The sequence below is a fragment of the Dipodomys merriami genome, unplaced genomic scaffold, assembly GCF_024711535.1.
Source record: "Dipodomys merriami isolate MVZ:Mamm:240054 unplaced genomic scaffold, mDipMer1.0.p SCAF_10, whole genome shotgun sequence".
NCBI lineage: Eukaryota > Metazoa > Chordata > Mammalia > Rodentia > Heteromyidae > Dipodomys > Dipodomys merriami.
This window is the reverse complement of record NW_027202271.1, coordinates 13,197,547-13,217,531: the sequence shown is the minus strand read 5'-3', so window position 1 is coordinate 13,217,531 and position 19,985 is coordinate 13,197,547. Positions and strand designations below refer to the sequence as shown.

At 46.7% G+C, this 19,985-nt stretch overlaps 1 protein-coding gene and 1 long non-coding RNA gene across 3 annotated transcripts; one reads left to right on the top strand and one right to left on the bottom strand.

Annotated features, from left to right (window-relative positions):
• Positions 1 to 3,535: 3,535 nt before the first annotated feature.
• On the bottom strand, positions 3,536 to 15,708 carry LOC138840322 (uncharacterized). 2 transcript variants are annotated; one of them, XR_011376065.1, is made up of 3 exons: positions 15,332 to 15,708; positions 13,965 to 14,060; positions 3,536 to 3,593 (listed from the first exon to the last, which is right to left on the bottom strand). It is a non-coding gene; the product is annotated as an uncharacterized lncRNA (long non-coding RNA). The 2 variants fall into 2 exon arrangements; XR_011376064.1 differs by having other exon boundaries at positions 15,336 to 15,708.
• On the top strand, positions 15,695 to 19,581 carry LOC138840320 (tubulin alpha-1B chain). The gene is made up of 4 exons (XM_070040422.1): positions 15,695 to 15,810; positions 17,669 to 17,891; positions 18,029 to 18,177; positions 18,420 to 19,581. The coding sequence occupies exons 1-4, from the start codon at positions 15,808 to 15,810 to the stop codon at positions 19,398 to 19,400; spliced, it is 1,356 nt and encodes a 451-aa protein (XP_069896523.1). The 5' UTR covers positions 15,695 to 15,807; the 3' UTR covers positions 19,401 to 19,581.
• The last annotated feature ends 404 nt before the right edge of the window (positions 19,582 to 19,985 follow it).

Below are 19,985 nucleotides of genomic sequence, written 5' to 3'. Positions count from 1 at the left end.
AAGCTGGACACCCTTTTCCCAATAAAATTGAGATTCTGGGGCTGGGAAGGTGGCTCAGTGGTAGAGTGCTTGCCTTGCATGCCTGAGGCCCTGGGTTCGATTCCTCAGCACCACATAAGCAAAAAGAAAAAAGCCCGAAGTGGCACTGTGGCTCAAGTGGTAGAGTACTAGCCTTGAGCTAAAGAGCTGAGGGACAGCGCCCAGGCCCAGAGTTCAGGCCCCAAGACTGGACCCTCCAAAAAAACATAATAAAAAATAAAAAATAAAATTGAGGTTCTGTAACAATGAAAACAATAAGGTAAGTAGTTACCTGCTTGCCTCTCCCTTCCTCTCCCTCTCTCTCTCTCTCTCTCTCTTTTTCTCTTTGTCTCTCTCTGTCTCTCTGTCTCTGTCTGTCTCTCTCTCTCTGTATATGCTTGATCTTTGGCTTGACCTCAGGGCTTTGAGATCTTGCTTAGCTTTTTTTTTTTTTTTTTTTTTTTTTTTTTTTTGCCAGCTATGGGGCTTGAACTCTGGGCCTGGGTGCTGGCCTTGAGCTGAAGAGCTCAAGGCCAGCACCCTACCACTTGAGCCACATGCCACTTCCTGCTTTTTCTGTTTATGTGGTACTGAGGAATCAAATTCAAGGCTTTGTGCATGCTAAGTAAGCACTCTACCACTGAGCCATATTCCCAGCCCTGTTTCTAAGCTTTTTTGCTCAAGGCTAGCAGTCTATCTCTTGAGCCACAACTCTACTTCAGGTTTTTTGGTGACAAAATTACTCCTCCAGGCAAAGAGACTTTGCCTCATCCAGTGGCCAGAAGGTGGCCTGCTGGGGCTTTTGCTGGAATGTGAATTGGGGTCTCCCTAGGTAGGGCTATCTGAATAACAGGAAGCCCACAAGGCAATTTTTAAATGATATAGACAGGGTAATAACAGGATGTCATGGTTTCTACACAACGAGAAAGGAATTACACACCTGGTAAGAATTGAAGTCAACCCCCTAGACCTTTTTTTTTTTTTTTTTTTTTTTGGTCAGTAATGGGGCTTGAACTCTGGGCTTGGGCGCTGTCCTTGCGCTCTTCGAGCACTCTACCACTTGAGCCACAGCGCCACTTCCAGTTTTCTAGTGGTTTATTGGAGATAAGAGTCTCACGAATGTTCTTGCTCAGGCTGGCTTTGAACCATGATCCTCAGATCTCAGCCTCCTGAGTAGCTAAGATTACAAGCATGAGCTACCAGTGCCCGGCCACCTAGACCTTTTGTATATCTGATCAATGCCTATTTTTTGTTGTTGGTGGTCATGGGGTTTGAATTCTGGGTCTGGGAGCTGTCCGTCAGCTCTTCAGCTTAAGGCTAGCACCCTAATTTGAGCCACAGTGCCACTTCAAGTTTTCTGAGTTGTTTATTGGAGATAAGAATCTCATGGGCTTTCCTGTCTGGGCTGGCTTTGAACCTTGATCCTCAGATCTCAGCCTTCTGAGTAGCTAGAATTACAAGTGTGAGCCACTGGTACCTGACAATGCCTATTTTTGCTTGTAATCAGTTTGTATAAAAACTCTGGTTCTCCCCTCCCTCAGGATCTGGACTTCCTTCTGGCACTAGCCTAGATTGGGTCACCAGAAATAAACTCCTTTATCTTCTCTAAAAAGTGGTTTGGGGGGCTGGGAAGGTGGCTCAGTGGTAGAGTGCTTGCCTTGCGTACATGAGGCTCTGGGTTCAATTCCTCTGCATCACATAAGCAGAAAAACCTGGAAGTGGAACTGTGGCTCAAGTGGTAGAGTGCTAGCCTTGAGCTGAAGAGCTGAGGGACAGCACCCAGGCCCAGATTTTAAGAGCAACAACCAGCCAAAAAAAAAAAAAAAGGTGGTTTTGATCTCTGCTAGTCTGTATTGTGTTGGAGGCCTCAGTGAGATCACTTCTACCCACTTTGTCAGTGTTTGATGCCCTCTCTGAGAGGACTTCTCACCATACTGGTGGTTCTGGGAGGAGAGGAGGCACCTACTAAAAAGGTTCCAAGGCCTTCCTCAGGAGACATCCCAAGCCTCGTGGAGATCACCCCCCTGGAGACAGCCATCCTGGGAGAGTGATAAATGAGATCTGTTCTGTCTTTGGTAAGTTATCTTGTTGAGTCTTCCTAAGTTTGGTGATTGACTTGACACATAGGTGAATCTAAGTCTCACGTTTTGTTTTGACTTGATTTGGATGCAAATTTAGTTGCAGGGACATCCACTTACAGGACAGTCATTTGGCCTTGGGAAGGCATTTGTTATCATTTTGTCTGTAAGTGTGTACTTTTGTGTAATCCTCTTTCTAGGTTGTGTCAAAGTAGCAGCTCTATGCAGCGGCTCTATGCAGTCTTGTCTCACTTTTTTTCTTTTTCTTTTTGCTGGTTGTGGGGCTTGAACTCTGGGCCTAGGTGCTGTCCTAGAGCTCTTCAACTCAAGGCGAGTACTCTACCACGTGAGCCACAGCACCATTTCTGGGTTTTCTGGTTAATTGAAGAGTCTCACGGACTTTTCTGCCTGGGCTGGCTTTGAACTTCGATCCTCAGATCTCAGCCTCCTGAGTAGCTAGTATTATAAGCATAAGCCACCAGTACCTGGCCCCTACACCCCTTTTGACCCCACTGCCCCAGAGAATCAGAGGACACTGGTTATTTCTTTTGTTTTCTAGTCTGTGATATTCATTGCAATTTGCAAAAGATGAAGGGAATTGCAGGAATGTCTGTCTCACAATTATTGGAGGTGGCCAACAAGGTCTATGTTAATAGGGAGAAGAAGAAGCAAAAAGAGGTGAAAAAGGACAGGTAATATCAGACTTCTCTCTTGGTCACCACCCTAAGGCAGGGAAGTAGAACAGGGGAAGGTGCCAAACTAGACCCTCAGAGAAAGCCCTCTTCAGGGAGGCCAGCCAGGCCGCTTAGGAAGTAGCCAGTGTGCTTACTATAAAGAGGAGGGACACTGGAAGAAAAATTGTGCCAGGCTTGAGAAGACGTAGTCCACAGCTATACTGGCTTCTGATTCCAATGAGGGGGTACCAAGGCTCCTTCAGCAGGGGCCTCTGGGGGCCTCTGGTCACTTTGAAAGTAGGGGACCACCTTATGACCTTCCTGGTAGACACAGGGGCAGATGTGTTTATTGTTACCTCCACTGTGGTGCCAGTGACCAAGGGCAAAATTAAGGTTCAGGGGGTCAAAGGGAATACCCAAAGTTCTTCTTTCTGTCAGAAGTGGCAGGTTTCTCTGCAGATCTGGGCAGTTACCTATTCCTTTCTGTTTGTCCCTGGAAGCCCCTTCCCCATCTTGGGGAGGGATCTCCTTCATCAACTTCAAGCTCAGATAACCTTCCAAGCAGAAGGTCCAGTGGCTGTCAAGGTGAAAGGGCCTCAAGAGGGCCCACAGATGATCCTCTCAGTTACAATACTGCTTGGTCACCACCACCCCAGGGGAGTCTGTAGGACTGGAAGCTTCAGTAATTGGCCTGTTTCCCAGCATCTGAGGAGAGAACAACCCACCAGGGTTGGCTGTGCACCACCCACCTGTACTGGCACAGCTTCTAAGTACAGACCAGATGGCATGGTTGAAGCAATATCCAATTCCTATAAAGGTCCACCTGGGGATTCAAAAACATATTAATGGATTAAGAGAGGCTGGTATTTTGGTTGAATCACCATGGAACAGTCCCTTCACCTCTGTCAGAAAACCAGGGACAGAAGATGATAGGCCAATCCAGAACCTAAGGGCAGTAAACTCTTAGGTGGAAACACTCTATCCACTCGTCCCAAATCCATACACTCTCCTCAGTGTGATGTCATGTGAGAAGACTTGGTATACCTCCCTTCATTTAAAGGATGCCTTCTTCTGTTTACAATTGGCACCAGCTAGTCAGCTCTTGTTTACCTTTGAACAGGATGATAACCAGTCAGGGAAAAAGGCTCATCATACATGGACCAGACTGCCATAAGAGTTCAAGAACTCCCTGACCAATTCTGGGGAGGCTCTTAGCAAATATTTACTTCCTTTCTGTGATGTTCATCCAGAGCTGACACTTCCCCAGTATGTGGATGACCTTTTGTTGGTCTCCACTTCTCACTAGCAATGTCTGGAAGGGACTAAAAACTTGCTAGGTCACCTTCAAGGATTACATACAAGGTGTTCAAGAAAAAAGGCCCAACTTTGCATCCAAAAAGTCAAGTTTATGGGGGTTGTCCTGGAGGATGGCCAGTGCTGCCTCCCCACAGAAGGGCAACAAGCCATTATAAACATCCCCACACCTACCTGCCTCTAAGCAACAGCAGAGAGAGTTCCTCAGAGCCACAGGATTTTGCCCGATCTGGATTCCCAACTTTGCTGCTATGGCTAAACCCCTGTACAATGCCATCGCTGGAGGAGATAAGGAGCTGGATTAGGGACTGGAACAAGAATAGGCATTTGAAGCCTTAAAGGTGGTATTAACCCAAGCTCCAGTTTTAGCTTTACCTGACCAAAGACATTCAACTCTATGTGCATGAAAAAATAGGGGAATTCGAACACAAGACTCTAGGCCCATGGAGACAACCCATTGCCTACTTGTCCAAAAAGGTAGATGCTGTGGCAGCAGGATCCACCATGCCTCCATGCCATAGCAGCTGCTGTCATTCTCATGAGGGAAGCTGACAAGCTCACTGTGGCACAAAAACCTTACTCTATATGTGCCCCATGTGGTGGAGACTCTCTTATATGGACCAGGAAGCCAATGGCTCACTGGAGCTAGGCTGACCCAATATCAAGGGTTACTGTTGGGTAATTCCCACATATTGATCAGGGCAATCTGGTCTCTAAACCCTCCCTCCCTCCTGCTGGACAGAGAGGAAGAGCCTGAACACCAGTGTGAGGAAGTCCTAGATCAGGTATATGCATTAAGTCCAGATATCAAAGACCAGCCATTGCCCAATGTGGAAGTCACCCATTTTATGGATAGAAGTAGCATGATAGAGGGTGGAATACACAAGGCCAGAGCAGTGGTAATCAGTGTTGAGTCTCCACCAGCTGGAACATCTGCCCAGAGAGCAGAACTCACAGCCCTCACCTGGGCCTGGATATGGACAAAAGGAAAAAGGGTGAATATCTACACTGACTCCAGGTATATCTTCTCTACTGTCCATGTCTACTTGTACAGGAGAGAGGACACCAGGAGGCAAATCTATTAAAAGCACAGAGGAAATCTTAAGCCCCTTACAGGCCAAATAGGAGCCAAAGGCTGTTGCAATCATTCACTGCCAAGATCATCAGGGAAAAAAAGATTCAGTGACTTTGGAAAACCAGTTTGCTGACAAGAATGCTAAGAAGTGGCCCCAAAGGAGACACCTGCCAATGTGTTAGTGGTACCCATCCTGCCTGAGCATCCAGTACACACTTCCGAAGAAGACCAGTGGGCCAACTCTGAGAAAACCTTCAAGCAAGTGGAATAGTGGACCCTGCCTGACCAAAGGGTTATAGTCCCAGCTGTGATTGGACCTTACATCATCCAACAGGCACACCAGCAGACACACATGGGTAAAACCACTATGGCCAAGGTACTGGAAAAGGAGCTTTATATGTCCTATGTACATGTCTGGTGCCAAAAGGTTGCTGCCCAGTACCCCAAATGTTTGAAGAATAACTCAAGACAGGGACCAAAGCCCCCTCTGGGAATTAAGATACTAGGTATCCAGCCTCTTGAGTATCTGGAGTTGTACTTCACTGAGGTGGCTCCAGCACCTTGTGGATACAGGTGTTGCTGATTCTGATATGCACATACTCAGGCTGGGTAGAGATCTACCCTACCAAGACTGAAACAGCTCAAGAGTAGCCAAGGCTTTACTAAAGGATGTCATTCCCTTATGTTGGGTCAGATAATGGATCTTTTGTTGCAGCAGTTACTCAAGGATAGATTTGTTACCATTGGAACTTCCTTTTCAAAAATTTCCCCCCCTGTTCAGTTATGGGGTTTGAACTTGGGGCCTGGATGCTGTCCCTGAGCTTTTTTATTCAAGGCTAGCACTCTACCACTTTGAGCCACAGTGCCACTTTCAGTTCTCTGGTGGTTATTTGGAGATGAGAATCTCACAGACTTTCCTGCCTGAGATGGCTTTGAACCACAATCCTTGGATCTCAGCCTCCTGAGTAGCTAGGAGCCACTAGCACCCAGCTGCCATTGGTGCTTTTTTGGGGGGGCAGGGGTGTCCGGTCGTGGGGCTTGAACTCTGGGCCTGGGCACTGTCCCTCAGCTCTTCAGCTCAAGGCTAGCACTCTACCACTTGAGCCACAGTACCACTTCCGGCTTTTTTCTTTTTGCTTATGTGGTGCTGAGGAGTCGAAGCCAGGGCCTCATGCATGCAAGGCAAGCACTCTACCACTGAGCCACCTCCCCAGCCCCTGCCATTGGTACTTTTAAGATCAGAAATACCCCCATCTAAGGACAAGTTAATCCCATGAGGTAATATTTGGAAGACCCCTCTCCAGTGGTGGCCAGGCTCAGGGAGATCTAGCTAAAGGGGCATCTACCCAGCTATTCTGTTTGCTTAAGGCCCTTCAGGAAGTCATGTCTGAAATATCTGAGGTAGCTATGGAAAGGATCCCTATCTCTATAATCACCCATTGTCATGCTTTCAAACCAGGTGACCAGGTGTATGTTAGAAGGACTAGGGCTGGGAATGTGGCTTAGTAGTAGAGTGCTTACCTAGCATGCATGAAGCCCTAGGTTTACTTCCTCAGTACCACATATATAGAAAAAGCTGCAAGTGGGGCTGGGAAGGTGGCTCAGTGGTAGAGCGCATGCCTTGCATGCCAGAGGCCCTGGGTTCGATTCCTCAGCACCACATAAGCAAAATGAAAAAGCCAGAAGTGGCACTGTGGCTCAAGTGGTAGAGCGCTAGCCTTGAGCTGAAGAGCTGAGGGACAGCGCCCAGGCCCAGAGTTCAGGCCCCATGACCGGAACCCCCCCCCCCCCAAAAAAAAAAGCTCCAAGTGGAGCTGTGGCTCAAGTGGTAGAGTGGTAGCCTTGAGCAAAAGAGGCTTAGGGACAGTGCCCAGGGCCTGAGTTTAAAGCCCCAGGATGGGGGAGAGGGGGCAGTCCTTATAGCCAAAGTGGGTGGGACCACAACAATTGATCCTAACCACTCCTACTGCTCTCATAATAGGTACCACCCCGTGGATACAACATTGCAGGGTGAAGGCAGCTCCTACCACCCCAGATGAGACATGAGACCCACTGATGACTGACTCAAAGTAAAGATCAAAAAGACAAAGTGTTGCCAGCCATAATCTTGGGTCTGTACTGGAGGGGGAAAGGCTTGTCCACTAGCTTGATTTGCAGATACCTATGTAGACTCCACTCCCCACTAGGATGAGTTGTACTGGTACTTGTCAGAGTCTTAAACTGTTGTTTTTCTACTGGATTCTGGGCCCATTTGGCCAAGCTTCTCTCTCTCTCTCTCTCTCTCTCTCTCTCTCTCTCTCTCTCTCTCTCTCTCTCTCTCTCTCTCTCTCTCTCTCTCTCTCTCTCTCTCTCGTTGGTTATGGTGCCTGAACTCGGCCTGGGCATTGTCCCTCAGCTCTTCAGCTCAAGGAGAGTGCTCTACCACTTAAGCCACAGGGCCACTTCCAGCTTTTTCTGCTTATGTGGTGCTGAGGAATCAAACCCAAGGCCTCATGCCCTCATGCATGCAAGGCAAGCGCTCTACCACTGAGCCACCTTCCCAGCCCCCATAAGCTGCTCTCTTGAAATATGATTTTGAAATCAAGAATGCCCAACTGGGTTATGTCATAGCAAATCGCTCATGGGAAGAGGGGAACCCTGCCCTGTTCTCATTTGATGCATGTTCTGTGTATTCACCACAGCCAAACAAAGGAAAGGTTATTATCTCATATGGGCAGCGGTGGTGGTAAGTAGAGACCCCCCTTGAGTGTGGAGACCTCAGTTATGAGAGATGGTTATAGGCCCAGGAAATAGAAATGGCCACTCCAGTGTCAAAACTTGGAAGAGTATAATTGCCCTAACAGGGATTGTGTGGATGTGGAAACCTGGTAGGGAGGCCCCAATAAGTCCCAACTGGCTTCAGTTGGAGAGGCCCTCAAAATCCAAAATGCTTATTGGGAAAAATGTAATCCTTTTTTTTTTTTTTTGGTCAGTCATAGAGCTTCAATTCTGGGCCTGAGCACTGTCCTTCAGCTCTTCAGCTCAAGGCGAGTGCTCTACCACTTGAGCCATAGCACCACTTCCAGTTTCCTGGTGGTTTATTGGAGATAAGAGTTTCACAGACTTTCCTGCCCGGGCTGGCTTTGAACTGTGATCCTCAGACCTCAGCCACCTGAGTAGCTAGTATTACAGGCATGAACCACTGGGGCCTGGCTTCCTTTTTTCATTAATGTAACTAGTCCAGGCTCCAGTGAGTTGTACCCAGCTCAATCCTGGGGAATGAGATTCTAGGTCAGGGGCAAGGACCAAGGGGTCTCTTTCATTATCCAGAGACTCCCACAGTATACCAGCCATTCATACAAATTGGGCTCTTGGCCAAACTTTAAGATCCCCTCTTTGTTTACCACCCTTTCCAACTGGCTCCCCAAGTTCCCCAGGATCCCACTATGCAATCTGCCCTACAACAGACCTGTACAATTCACTGCAAGCCACTTTTGGGGTGATCAATCAGTCTATGCAAGATCTAGCACAAGATTGCTGGCTTTGTCTTCAGGTCAGACTGCCTTAATACATGGGGTTAGGTTCCCAACTGCCAGTGACCTTAAGGTATAGAAAAACTTGCAATATCACAGTTCTTACCTTGGAGGTATCTGGACACATACCTCATGTTTAAGGGCTCACATAACTCAATTACCCAAATGCATTCAACATGCATGAAGAATGTGACCTTACAAGATAAGATCACTTATATTGCCTCTGAGGAAACCATTTTGCATGTGCTGATGGCCCCGAATCATATATTGGGTCTTTGCAAAAAAGCCTGTTTTAGTAGTTGTGCTGCAACAGGTCCTAATATATGGAGGGGAAGAAGGTCTCAACTTCAGGCCATTGGACCTGCACCAAGAGAGCTGTGTTTATACCAGCCCTGGTTGGCACAGGGATCCCAGGGGCCTCTGCCATTGGGACTGCTGCCCTTGTGAAGGGGGATGTTGACACCAAGACTCTGAGCAAGACCATTGACCTGGACCAGCAGCGACTGGAGAGAGCCATCACAGATCTTCACACTTAGCTCAACTGCCTGGCTGAAGTTGCCCTCCAAAACCAGTGCAGCCTGAACCTTCTGTTCTATGCACAAGGAGGACTGTGTGCAGCAGTTGGGGGAGCATATTTTTATGCCAATAAGTCAGGTATCATTAAGGATACTTTACAAAAAGTTAGGGAAGAACTAGACAGATGGGAGAGAGTTTTTTGTTTCTATTTCTTTTTTTTTTGGACATTCGTGGGGCTTGAACACTGTCCCTGTGCTCGTCAGCTCAAGGCGAGTACTCTACCACTTGAGCCACAATGCCACTTCCAGTTTTCTAGTAGTTTATTGGAGATAAGAGTTTCATGGACTTTCCTGCCCAGGCTGGCCTTGAATGGCGATCCTCAGATCTCAGCCTCCTGAGTAGTGAGAGTTCTTAAAGAAGTCAGGCATCAAATTGGTAAGAAAGCCTTTTTAACTGGAATGCATGGTTAACATCCTTAATTAGTGGAATTGCTGGACTCATTCTTTGTTTTTTGGTTTTTCTTTTTGCCAGTCCTGGGGCTTGAACTTAGGGGCCTGGGCACTGTCCCTGAACTTTGCTCAAGGCTAGTACTCTATCACTTTAGCTACAGTGCCACACACTTCCAGCCCTTTCTGTTTATGTGGTGCTGAGGAATCCAACCCAGGGCTTCATGCATGCTAGGCAAGCACTCTACCACTAAGCCACATTCTCAGCCCTGGATTAATTTTTATTCTATTTTTTCTCTTCTCCTGTGGCCCCTGCTTTTTTTTTTTTTTTTTTTCTTGCCAGTCTGGGAACTTGAACTCAGGGCCTGAACACTATACCTAAGCTTCTTTTGCTCATGGCTAGAACTCTACCACTAGAGCCACAATGTCTCTTCTGGCTTTTTCTGATTATGTAGTACTGAGGAATCAAACCCAGGGTTTCATGCATGTTAGTCAAGCACTCTACCATTAACCCACATTTCCAGCCCCAGCCCCTGGTTTTTTAACTTAATAACTAGAATGATTCATACTAGAATGGAAGCTACCAATTGTTTCTACTTAACCACTGATTAGCTGTTAACCAGAACAATAGTACTTATATCTCAATGGCTTGAGTTATTTACTAGAGGAGGAATGAAGTAGACAAAGTTACCTATCTGGGGCAAAGGAACTTCATAGCAACCAGTTGCCAGAATGTGGCCTGGTGGGGCTGTTGCTGGAATGTGGGTTGGGGTCACACTAGGTGGGGCTATCTGAATGGATAGCAGGAAGCCCACAAGGCATTTTTTAATAACACAGAAGAGGTAATAACAGGATGTTATGGTTTCTATCCAACTAGAAAGGAAGTTGATAGCAGCATCTAGTAAAAAGTTTATAGCTGCCCCCCAAACCTTTTTTTTTTTTTTTGGCCAAAACTGGGGCTTCAACTCAGGACCTAGGCACTGTCTCTGAGCTTCTTTTGCTCAAGGCTAGCACTCTACCAGTTGAGCCACAACACCACTTCTGGCTTTTTCTGTTTCTGTGGTACTGAGGAATTGAACCCAGGGCTTCATGTATGCTAGGCAACCACTCTACCATGAAGCCACATTCCCAGACCCGCCCCCCCAACCTTTTGTATATGTGATTAATGCCTATTTTTATATGTAACCAGTTTGTATAAAAATTCTGAGTCTCCCCTCCCTCAGGATCCCAGCTTCTTTCTGGCACTAGCCTGGTTTGGGTCACCAGCAATAAACTGTTTATCCTCTTTTATAGTGGCCTTGATCTTTGCTGGTCTGTGCTGCCATATACCTGAGCAAGCTTTGAACTGTGACCCTAAGATCTCAGCCTCCTCAGTAGTTAGGATTATAGGCATGAGCCACCAGCATCTGGCTACTACTTCCTCCTCCTTCCCCTCCTCTTCTTCCTCCTTTTCTTTCTTCTTCCTTCTTCTTTTGTCTATCATGGGGCTTGAACTCAGAGCCTGGGTATTGTCCCTGAGCTCTTTTTTGTTGTTGCTGTTGTTGCTGTTACCAATCCTGGGGCTTGAACTCAGGACCTGGGCACTGTCCATGAGCTTCTTTTGCTCAAGGCTAGCACTCTACCACTTGAGCCACAGCGCCACTTCTGGCTTTTTCTGGGTATGTGGTACTGAGTAATCCAACCCAGGGTTTCATGCATGCTAGGTAAGCACACTACCACTGAGTTACACTCCCAGCCCCTCCCTGAGCTCTTTTTGCTCAAGGCTAGCTCTCTACCTTCCCCCCCCCCCCCCCCCCCCCCGTCTTGGGGTTGAACTCTGGGACTAGGCACTGTACCTCGGCTCTTCAGCTCAAGGCTAGCACCCTACCACTTGAGCCACAGTGCCACTTCCGGCTTTTTTCTGCTTATGTGGTGATAAGAAATCAAACCCAGGGCCTCATGCATGCAAGGTAAGCACTCTATCACTGAGCCAACTTCCCTGCCCTCTCTACCATTTTGAACCACAGCATCCTCCTGGTTTTCTGGTGGTTAACTGGAGGTAAGAGTCTCACTTACTTTCCTGCGTAAGCTGGCTTTGAACTGCAATCCTCAGATTTCAGCCCTAGGGTTATAGGTGTGAGCCACCAGTGCCCAGTCTTTTTACCTTCTTTTTCTTTCTTTCTGCACATTATCAACTTTTTATTTCTTTGTATATTGTTATTAACAAAATTAATATGCTAAAAATATCTTCCCATTAAAAAAAAAACCAAAAAATATTCCTTTATTGAACATCCTTATTCTAAAAGAGTGCGTGTCCCCATGTCCCTACACACACCCCTGCTGCTGAAGTTTGAACTCATGGTTTCATGCTTGCTCTGCTGGTGCTCTAGCTCTATTAGTTGAGCCAGGCCACCAGACTTTTTACGTTATTTCAGAGAGGAGTTTCCACTGATTTCTGCCCAGGCTATTTCAAAGCCAGATCTGGATCTCAGCCTCTAGAGTAATTAAGATGATAGGCATGAGGCACTGGCACTGGGCTCAAGACTTTTTTGTTTGTTTGTGAGTCACTGGGCTTGAACTCAGGAGCTCTTCCTCTCAAGGTTAGCACTTTACCACTTGGAGCCACAGCTTCATTTCCTGTTTTCTGGTGGTTCATGTAAGAGTCTCATTAACTTTCCTGCTCAGGAGGGTTTAGAATCATAATCCTCAGATCTCAGCCTCCTGAATAACTAGAATAACAGCCATGAGCCACCAGCTTCTCTTATGGACACATTGCAATCAGACACAAATAAAAAAGTAGGAAAAAAATCAGTTTATATGATGTGTAAATAAAGTATTTTCAGAGTCTATAAAGCCATGGAATACTGGTGTGATTGATAAAAAGTGGTGGGCTTAGTTTGAAGACAAAGCTGACAAAATGTATTAATGAGATTGAATTCATGAGAATATGATGGTTTCATTAATATGTTTCATTCAGAAAGTTAAGGGCCTAAAATCATATCACTATCAACTCAATTACAATTATTTACCATCAAAGCCAAATAAATTATTTTTTTTCCTTTATACCATTTATCTGTTAAAACAATAGAACAGAAAATGGTATGTGTAAATTATAACACTGGCCGGGCACCAGTGGATCATGCCTGTAATCCTAGCTACTCAGGAGGCTGAGATCTGAGGATCATGGCTCAAAGCCAGCCCGGCAGGAAAGTCTAGGAGACTCTTTGTTTTTATTTTTGTTTTTTTTTGGAGGGCTGGTCACGGGGCTTGAACTCTGGGCCTGGGTGCTGTCCCTCAGCTCTTCAGCTCCAGGCTAGCACCCTACCACTTGAGCCACAACACCACTTCCATGGAAGACTCTTATCTGGAATTAACCACCAGAAAACTGAAAGTGGCACTGTGGCTCAAGTGGTAGAGTGCTCACCTTGAGCTGAAGAGCTCAGGGACAGCACCAGGGCCCAGAGTTCAAGCCCCAGGACCAAAAAACAAAAACAAAACAAAACAAAAAAACAAAAAAACAAAAAAAAAACCCACTGGAATATATAAGAATAAAAGGCTATAACCTTGGCCCTGAGTGGTAGAACACCTGCTTAGCAAGCACAAGGTCCTGACTTTAAACTCTTTAAACTTCTGTACTGCTCAAAGAAAAAAAAATTTTTTTGGGGGGGGGGGTCCTGTCGTGGGGTCTGAACTCTGGGCCTGGGAGCTGTCCCTCAGCTCTTCAGCTCAAGGCTAGCACTCTACCACTTGAGCCACAGTGCCACTTCCGGCTTTTTTCTTTTTGCTTATGTGGTGCTGAGGAATTGAACCCAGGGCCTCAGGCATGCAAGGCAAGCGTTCTACCACTGAGCCACCTTCCTAACCCTGCTCAAAGAAAATTTTAAAAAGAAAAAAAAAAAAGAATAAAGGCTAAAGGTTACATATTTATAAAAAGTGGATGCTCAGTAATTTGCTACTATTTGTTATTACTTGTCTTTGCTTGTAGAGCTGGTGAAATGAGAAAGAATATTTTGTTAACTTTTGTGTCTAATCCACAATATGTAACAATCAAAAAAATCACAGAAGAAGACAATTAAAACAGTAGCAAAGGGCCATGATACTATGTAGCAAAGATGGGAGTGGCTCAAATTCCAACACTGGAATTCCTATTACTCCAAAGATTCAAAGCAATATTTACAGGCCTGACAAGAGTCCAACAAAAGAAAAACCTATAAAATCAATTTAAATGTTACATCATTGGGTAACAGACAATCTCTATTTAGTCTTTAAAGTGTATAATGGCAAATACAATACAAACAGATCCATGTAGGTTTTAGAGTGAAAATTTTAAACTTGTCTTTTTTATTATTCACCTTTTTTCTAGATTAAATACCAGACCAGATTATATTTAAACATCGCCTTTAGTTTTATTAGGTGTAATGAACTCTGATGCATCATCAGGGATCTACCTAAAAAAGAAAAAAACAAACAACAAGAAAAATACTTATTATTTTACAACCGGGGATACACAGATAACAAGATTAAAAAAGCTAATGGTTTTAGGAAGGTATCTGGGGAGTCATAGAGGCCCACAGGAGCAAATCCTTGCGGTGAAAGCTCGGAAATTCTGCAGAGCCAGGAGGGAGGTGCCTGCTTTCAAATGGCTTTCATGCGGAACAGACAGCAAAATGGAGTTCAGTAGGGTGGTTCCCTTTCATTCTCTCAGTTAAGGCAAGCTAATTATTTTCTGCCTCCTTTTAAAAGTAATAAAGGGAAAAGAGAAAGTGAAAACAAGATTCAGCTATGTTCCTGTTCCCCTGTAAACCCAGTATGGAAAATGTCATCAAATTTGGATTCTAAACCAAAAATGTTTTAACAACAAATATTCATCAAAATTAAGAACAGTCTTGTTTGTATGCCAGATTCAGAAAGCACACACACACACACACACACACACACATTTACAAAATACATGTACCTATTAATTAACAGTGTAAAGTTGTCATTTGAAGTAATCAGTGAAGGCTTTGCCAACTCTGGGTAATGTAACAGGTGAATATGAGCTATGAATTCTTCCTGTCTTACACTTACCTTTTTGTTGCTCTGACACTACCACTGTAACATTTTTAAGTTTAGTAACAAACATAACTCTGCTAGAGCAATCTTTAAAGCCATACTCTGACCCTAACCTCTATGCACTTTCAGGGCTCAATAATGTAGTTTCTGGTTCCTGGGTTAGATTTTCCAGAGGAAAGTGTATGTGTTAGTCTATCCACTATAATCTGAGCATCCTAGAATTAAACTATAACCAATTGATGTAGCTTGATAAAAACCAAATTGTCTTTTTAGAAAGCCCCACGTGGCACAAGAAATTCTTACTACCTAATATCGTTCAGTGTGAAAAAAAAAGGTTCCTTTCTCAAATTTCTCAGTAAAAGTCGCTTTTTCTTCTTCTTAAGCCTCTAAGAGCCGTTTTTTGTAAAGTTGGTGGCTTAAGGCTGAAGATGGGGCCTACTCCATCCAAATGGTCTCAACGTTTAATGCTTAGGAACTCTTTGGCCTGATTGAAATATTACAAGCTTCCAGTCTTTCTTCGAACCTTAGTAACAAGAAATTACCATAAACAACATCGAATCTGGTTTTCTCAGGTTCGATTCTATCATCTTACCGAAAATGCCCATCAGGGAGCGAGAAAAGAAAAGGGCAACAACAACAACAACAAAAATCCCAGAAAACTCACTGACTTTGGGTGGCAACATGGAAAACACCATCAGCTGAGCTATTCTGGATGGAACGGCAGGTTCTGCGTTTTGGGGTGCACCGTCCTTAAAAGTCTTTGAGGCTCTGGAGTCCTCGGGTGGTCCACGCGGAGACTCCGGCCCCCTCCCACCACTGCAGGCCCGCAGCCGCCCGGCTCCGCCCTCCTGCTCGCCGCAGTCAGCAGCCCCGTCAGCGCGCGGCCCCGCAGGCCCGGACGGGGAGGGGGCTCCGGACGCCAAGCCCGCCTCTGCGGCGGCCAGGCTGGGCCCGGAATGGCCGCGCCGGGCCGGAGGAGGGGCCCTCCCGCCCCTCCCCAGCCTCTACTTAAGAGGCTCAGGCGTCACCTCCGCCCCAGTGCGTTACTTACCTCGACTCTTAGCTTGTCGGGGACGGTAACCGGGACTCGGGGTGCCTGCTCCTGCTCCTGTCGCCTTTGCCACCACATCCACAGTCATCATGGTAAGTGGGCTCTGCCTGCGGAAGGACGGGGGATAAGCCAAGCTAGGGGGGCGCGAAGGGCACCCCCCCCCCATCCAGCCTCACAGATCTGGGTTGCTTTAGGGTTGCAAAAGGCGAGGGTCGGGGGACTGAGGCCCAGGACTGCAGAGGATGGGAGGGGCCCAGATGAAGGGAAACGGGCCCGATTCCCCTCTCCGCTTCTAAGAGGGATGGTGGGGTGCCAGGAACTCGATATCGCCTCATTTTGGACGCAGTTAGCACACCGTGGGTGCGATGCTTGAAGACCCTTTTTTCCCCCCCCCAGCGCATGCCCTTCCCCCACCTTTCCCCTCAGCTGCTGCTGGAGGCCACGCGCACACGCCCCGCCCTCATTTCCTCTTGGGCGCGAAAAGCGGGGGCGGGAGAGGCCAGAGCGCCTGCGCGACGGTTACTTTCCCGCGCCTGAGAGGCGGGAAACTCGCCCCTGCAGTCTACGCATGCGCGTTAAGGCTCTGCGGATTTCTGTCCGCAGGGTGTGACTCCTTCCCACTGAATTATTTATTTTTATGTATTTAGTGAAATCAGTAAGTCTAGGGATTGGATCCCTACAAGGACCACCTTACACCTTAGCCATATTAGAAAAATAACATCCCTGATCACCATTAAAGGCCATCTGTCTGTCCCCCCTGTGTTAGGAATTCGAGTGGAAGCAAGTGTTGTCAGGGAAGGATTTTTGAGGGGATGGAAATCGGATCCTGGGCCAGATCTGGGCCGCAGATAATCCTCTGCTGCGCCTGGACAGATGTGGAGGTGCTGGGCTGAGGCCAGTGGCTGGGTGTAGGGAGGGTGGACCGCAGGAGCTCCGCAGGACTCAGCAACTGCTCGGCCCCACCCAAAGCAGGGTATGCGCTCCCCGGGCGTGACTGCTCATTCATCTTGTGCCGCAAAGCCCCACCCTTTGTCCCTGCAGCCCGACATTTTCTCTACACCGCCTTGGCCATGTGTTTCCTCTTGGAGCTGACCGGAAGTGTAGCCCCCTACCCAAAGTGGATTCTGGGGCCTGGAGGAATGACCTAGTACTAATCTTGGTCTAGCAAAAGAGGAAGCAGTGACTCAGCAGTCTCCCTAGTTTTGAAAAGAGACTTTCCCAAAGTAAGGGTAGGAAAGAAATTAGCCATTCTTCCCTGCAAAAAAAAATTTCTTTCCACTGAAGATTGCATCCAGAGCCATGTGCTCCACCACTGAACTATCTAACCCAGGCTCAAATTATTGCTATATATATTTTTTGGTCGGTAATACGACTTGAACTCTGGGCCTGGGAGCTGTCTCTGTGCTTTTCAGCTCAAGGCAAGCACTCTACCACTTGAGCCATGGCACCATTTCTGGTTTTCTAGTGTTTTATTGGAGATCATCGTCTCCCAGACTTTCCTGCCGAGGCTGGATATGAACGGTGAACCTCACATCTCAGCCTCCTCAGTAGCTAGGATTACAGGTGCTAGCCACCAGCACCTGGCTCAAATTATTTTTTTATTTTTTTTTTTTATTTTTATTTTTTTTTTTTTTTGGGTCCGGTCGTGGGGCCTGAACTCTGGGCCTGGGCGCTGTCCCTGAGCCCTTCAGCTCAAGGCTAGCACTCTACCACTTGAGCCACAGCGCCACTTCCGGTTTTTTTCTTTTTGCTTATGTGGTGCTGAGGAATCGAACCCAGGGCCTCAGGCATGCAAGGCAAGCGCTCTACCACTGAGCCACCTTCCCAGCCCATCAAATTATTTTTTTAATACAAGGAATTTGTTAAGATTAAGGTTCTGTGGTGCTTTTATCTTATTTGTCACTCACAGATTAGATCCTAAATTTTTCTTTCATTTTTCTTTTCCCACAGCGTGAGTGCATCTCCATCCACGTTGGCCAGGCTGGTGTCCAGATTGGCAATGCCTGCTGGGAGCTCTACTGCCTGGAACACGGCATCCAGCCTGATGGCCAGATGCCAAGTGACAAGACCATCGGGGGAGGAGATGACTCCTTCAACACCTTCTTCAGTGAGACAGGCGCTGGCAAGCACGTGCCCAGGGCTGTGTTTGTAGACCTGGAACCTACAGTCATTGGTGAGCTGTCCTCAGTAACTAACCCAAGGGATTTCCCAGGGTTCTGAGACAAGAGATCTGTCCAGGGGCTCCACTGATGATGGCCCAGGCTTGTGCAGGTTGTTAGTGACGGGTGGTTTGCTTTCTTCCTTTGGCAGATGAAGTTCGAACTGGCACCTACCGTCAACTTTTCCACCCTGAGCAGCTCATCACAGGCAAGGAAGATGCTGCCAATAACTATGCCCGTGGGCACTACACCATTGGCAAGGAGATCATTGACCTCGTCTTGGACAGGATCAGAAAGCTGGTATGTTTATTCTTGAGAAGAAAGCTCATTAACAGATAGAAGACATTTGAAAAGTTGCTTTTTCAAAGAGAACTAAAATGTGATAGCAAGGTGATTACTTTATTAAAATGCCTTTTCTTTTCTTCATTTAAACTAGAGACTGAACTTGAGACTTCAAGATCTAAGTCCTTGGACAGATTTTTATTTTTAAGATAGTATATTTACTATGACTATAAAAAGCTATATCACTTTGTATTTTGCAGGCTGACCAGTGCACAGGTCTTCAGGGCTTCCTGGTCTTCCACAGCTTTGGTGGGGGAACAGGCTCTGGCTTCACCTCCCTGCTGATGGAGCGTCTCTCTGTGGACTATGGCAAGAAGTCCAAGCTGGAGTTCTCCATTTACCCCGCCCCCCAGGTGTCCACAGCTGTAGTTGAGCCCTACAACTCTATCCTCACCACCCACACCACCCTGGAGCACTCTGATTGTGCCTTCATGGTGGACAATGAGGCCATCTATGACATCTGTCGTAGAAACCTCGATATTGAGCGCCCAACCTACACTAACCTGAACCGCCTTATTAGCCAGATTGTGTCTTCCATCACAGCTTCCCTGAGGTTTGATGGGGCCCTGAATGTTGACCTGACAGAATTCCAGACCAACCTGGTGCCCTATCCCCGCATCCACTTCCCCCTGGCCACATATGCCCCTGTCATCTCTGCTGAGAAAGCCTACCATGAACAGCTTTCTGTAGCAGAGATCACCAATGCTTGCTTTGAGCCAGCCAACCAGATGGTGAAATGTGACCCTCGCCATGGTAAATACATGGCCTGCTGCCTGTTGTACCGTGGTGATGTGGTTCCCAAAGATGTCAATGCTGCCATTGCCACCATCAAGACCAAGCGCAGCATCCAGTTTGTGGATTGGTGTCCCACTGGTTTCAAGGTTGGCATCAATTACCAGCCTCCCACTGTGGTTCCTGGTGGAGACCTGGCCAAGGTGCAGCGTGCTGTGTGCATGCTGAGCAACACCACAGCCATTGCTGAGGCCTGGGCTCGCCTGGACCACAAGTTTGACCTGATGTATGCCAAGCGTGCCTTTGTCCACTGGTATGTGGGTGAGGGGATGGAGGAAGGAGAGTTTTCTGAGGCCCGTGAGGACATGGCTGCCCTAGAGAAGGATTATGAGGAGGTTGGTGTGGATTCTGTGGAAGGAGAGGGTGAGGAAGAAGGAGAGGAGTACTAATCACTCATTCCTTTGACCCTGTAGCATGTCATGCTCCCAGAACTTAAGCTTCACCATTAGCTGGCAGTCACTAAAATGTTTCTGACTAGATTCTGTTGAACTGTGATCATGTCTGTCTTTTTCCATGTGTGAAAGGTTTTAATCCATTATGTCTCAAAAGTAAAGGCTTTAAGAAATTTTATTTTGTCTCCTGTTCTGTTTTATTACTGTCTTGGGATTATAGGATCTGATAAGGCCCCTCAAACTTGCCTAGTTACTTCTACAATGGAGGGAGACTATCATTACAGTCCAAATTAGTCTTAATTCAGCCATTCGATAACAAAATTGAAAAAAAGTTGTGGAAATTAATGTTCTAAGGCTGGGAATATGGCTTAGTGGTAGAGTGCGTGCCTAGCATGCATGAAGCCCTGGGTTCCATTCCTCAGTATCACATAAACAAAAAGATGGAAGTAGCACTGGTTCAAGTGGTAGAGTGCTAGCTTTGAGCAAATGAAGCTCAGGGACAGTGTCCAGGGCCCAAACTGAAGCCCCAGGACTGGCCAAAAAAAAAACTAATTGGTTAGTGTTTGGCCCTGGGTATTATAT

Coding starts and splice junctions, on each gene's coding strand:
- LOC138840320 (XM_070040422.1), top strand. Junction 17,892..18,028: donor CCTGGAACCTACAGTCATTG/GTGAGCTGTCCT, acceptor TTCCTTTGGCAG/ATGAAGTTCGAACTGGCACC. Junction 18,178..18,419: donor TGGACAGGATCAGAAAGCTG/GTATGTTTATTC, acceptor TGTATTTTGCAG/GCTGACCAGTGCACAGGTCT.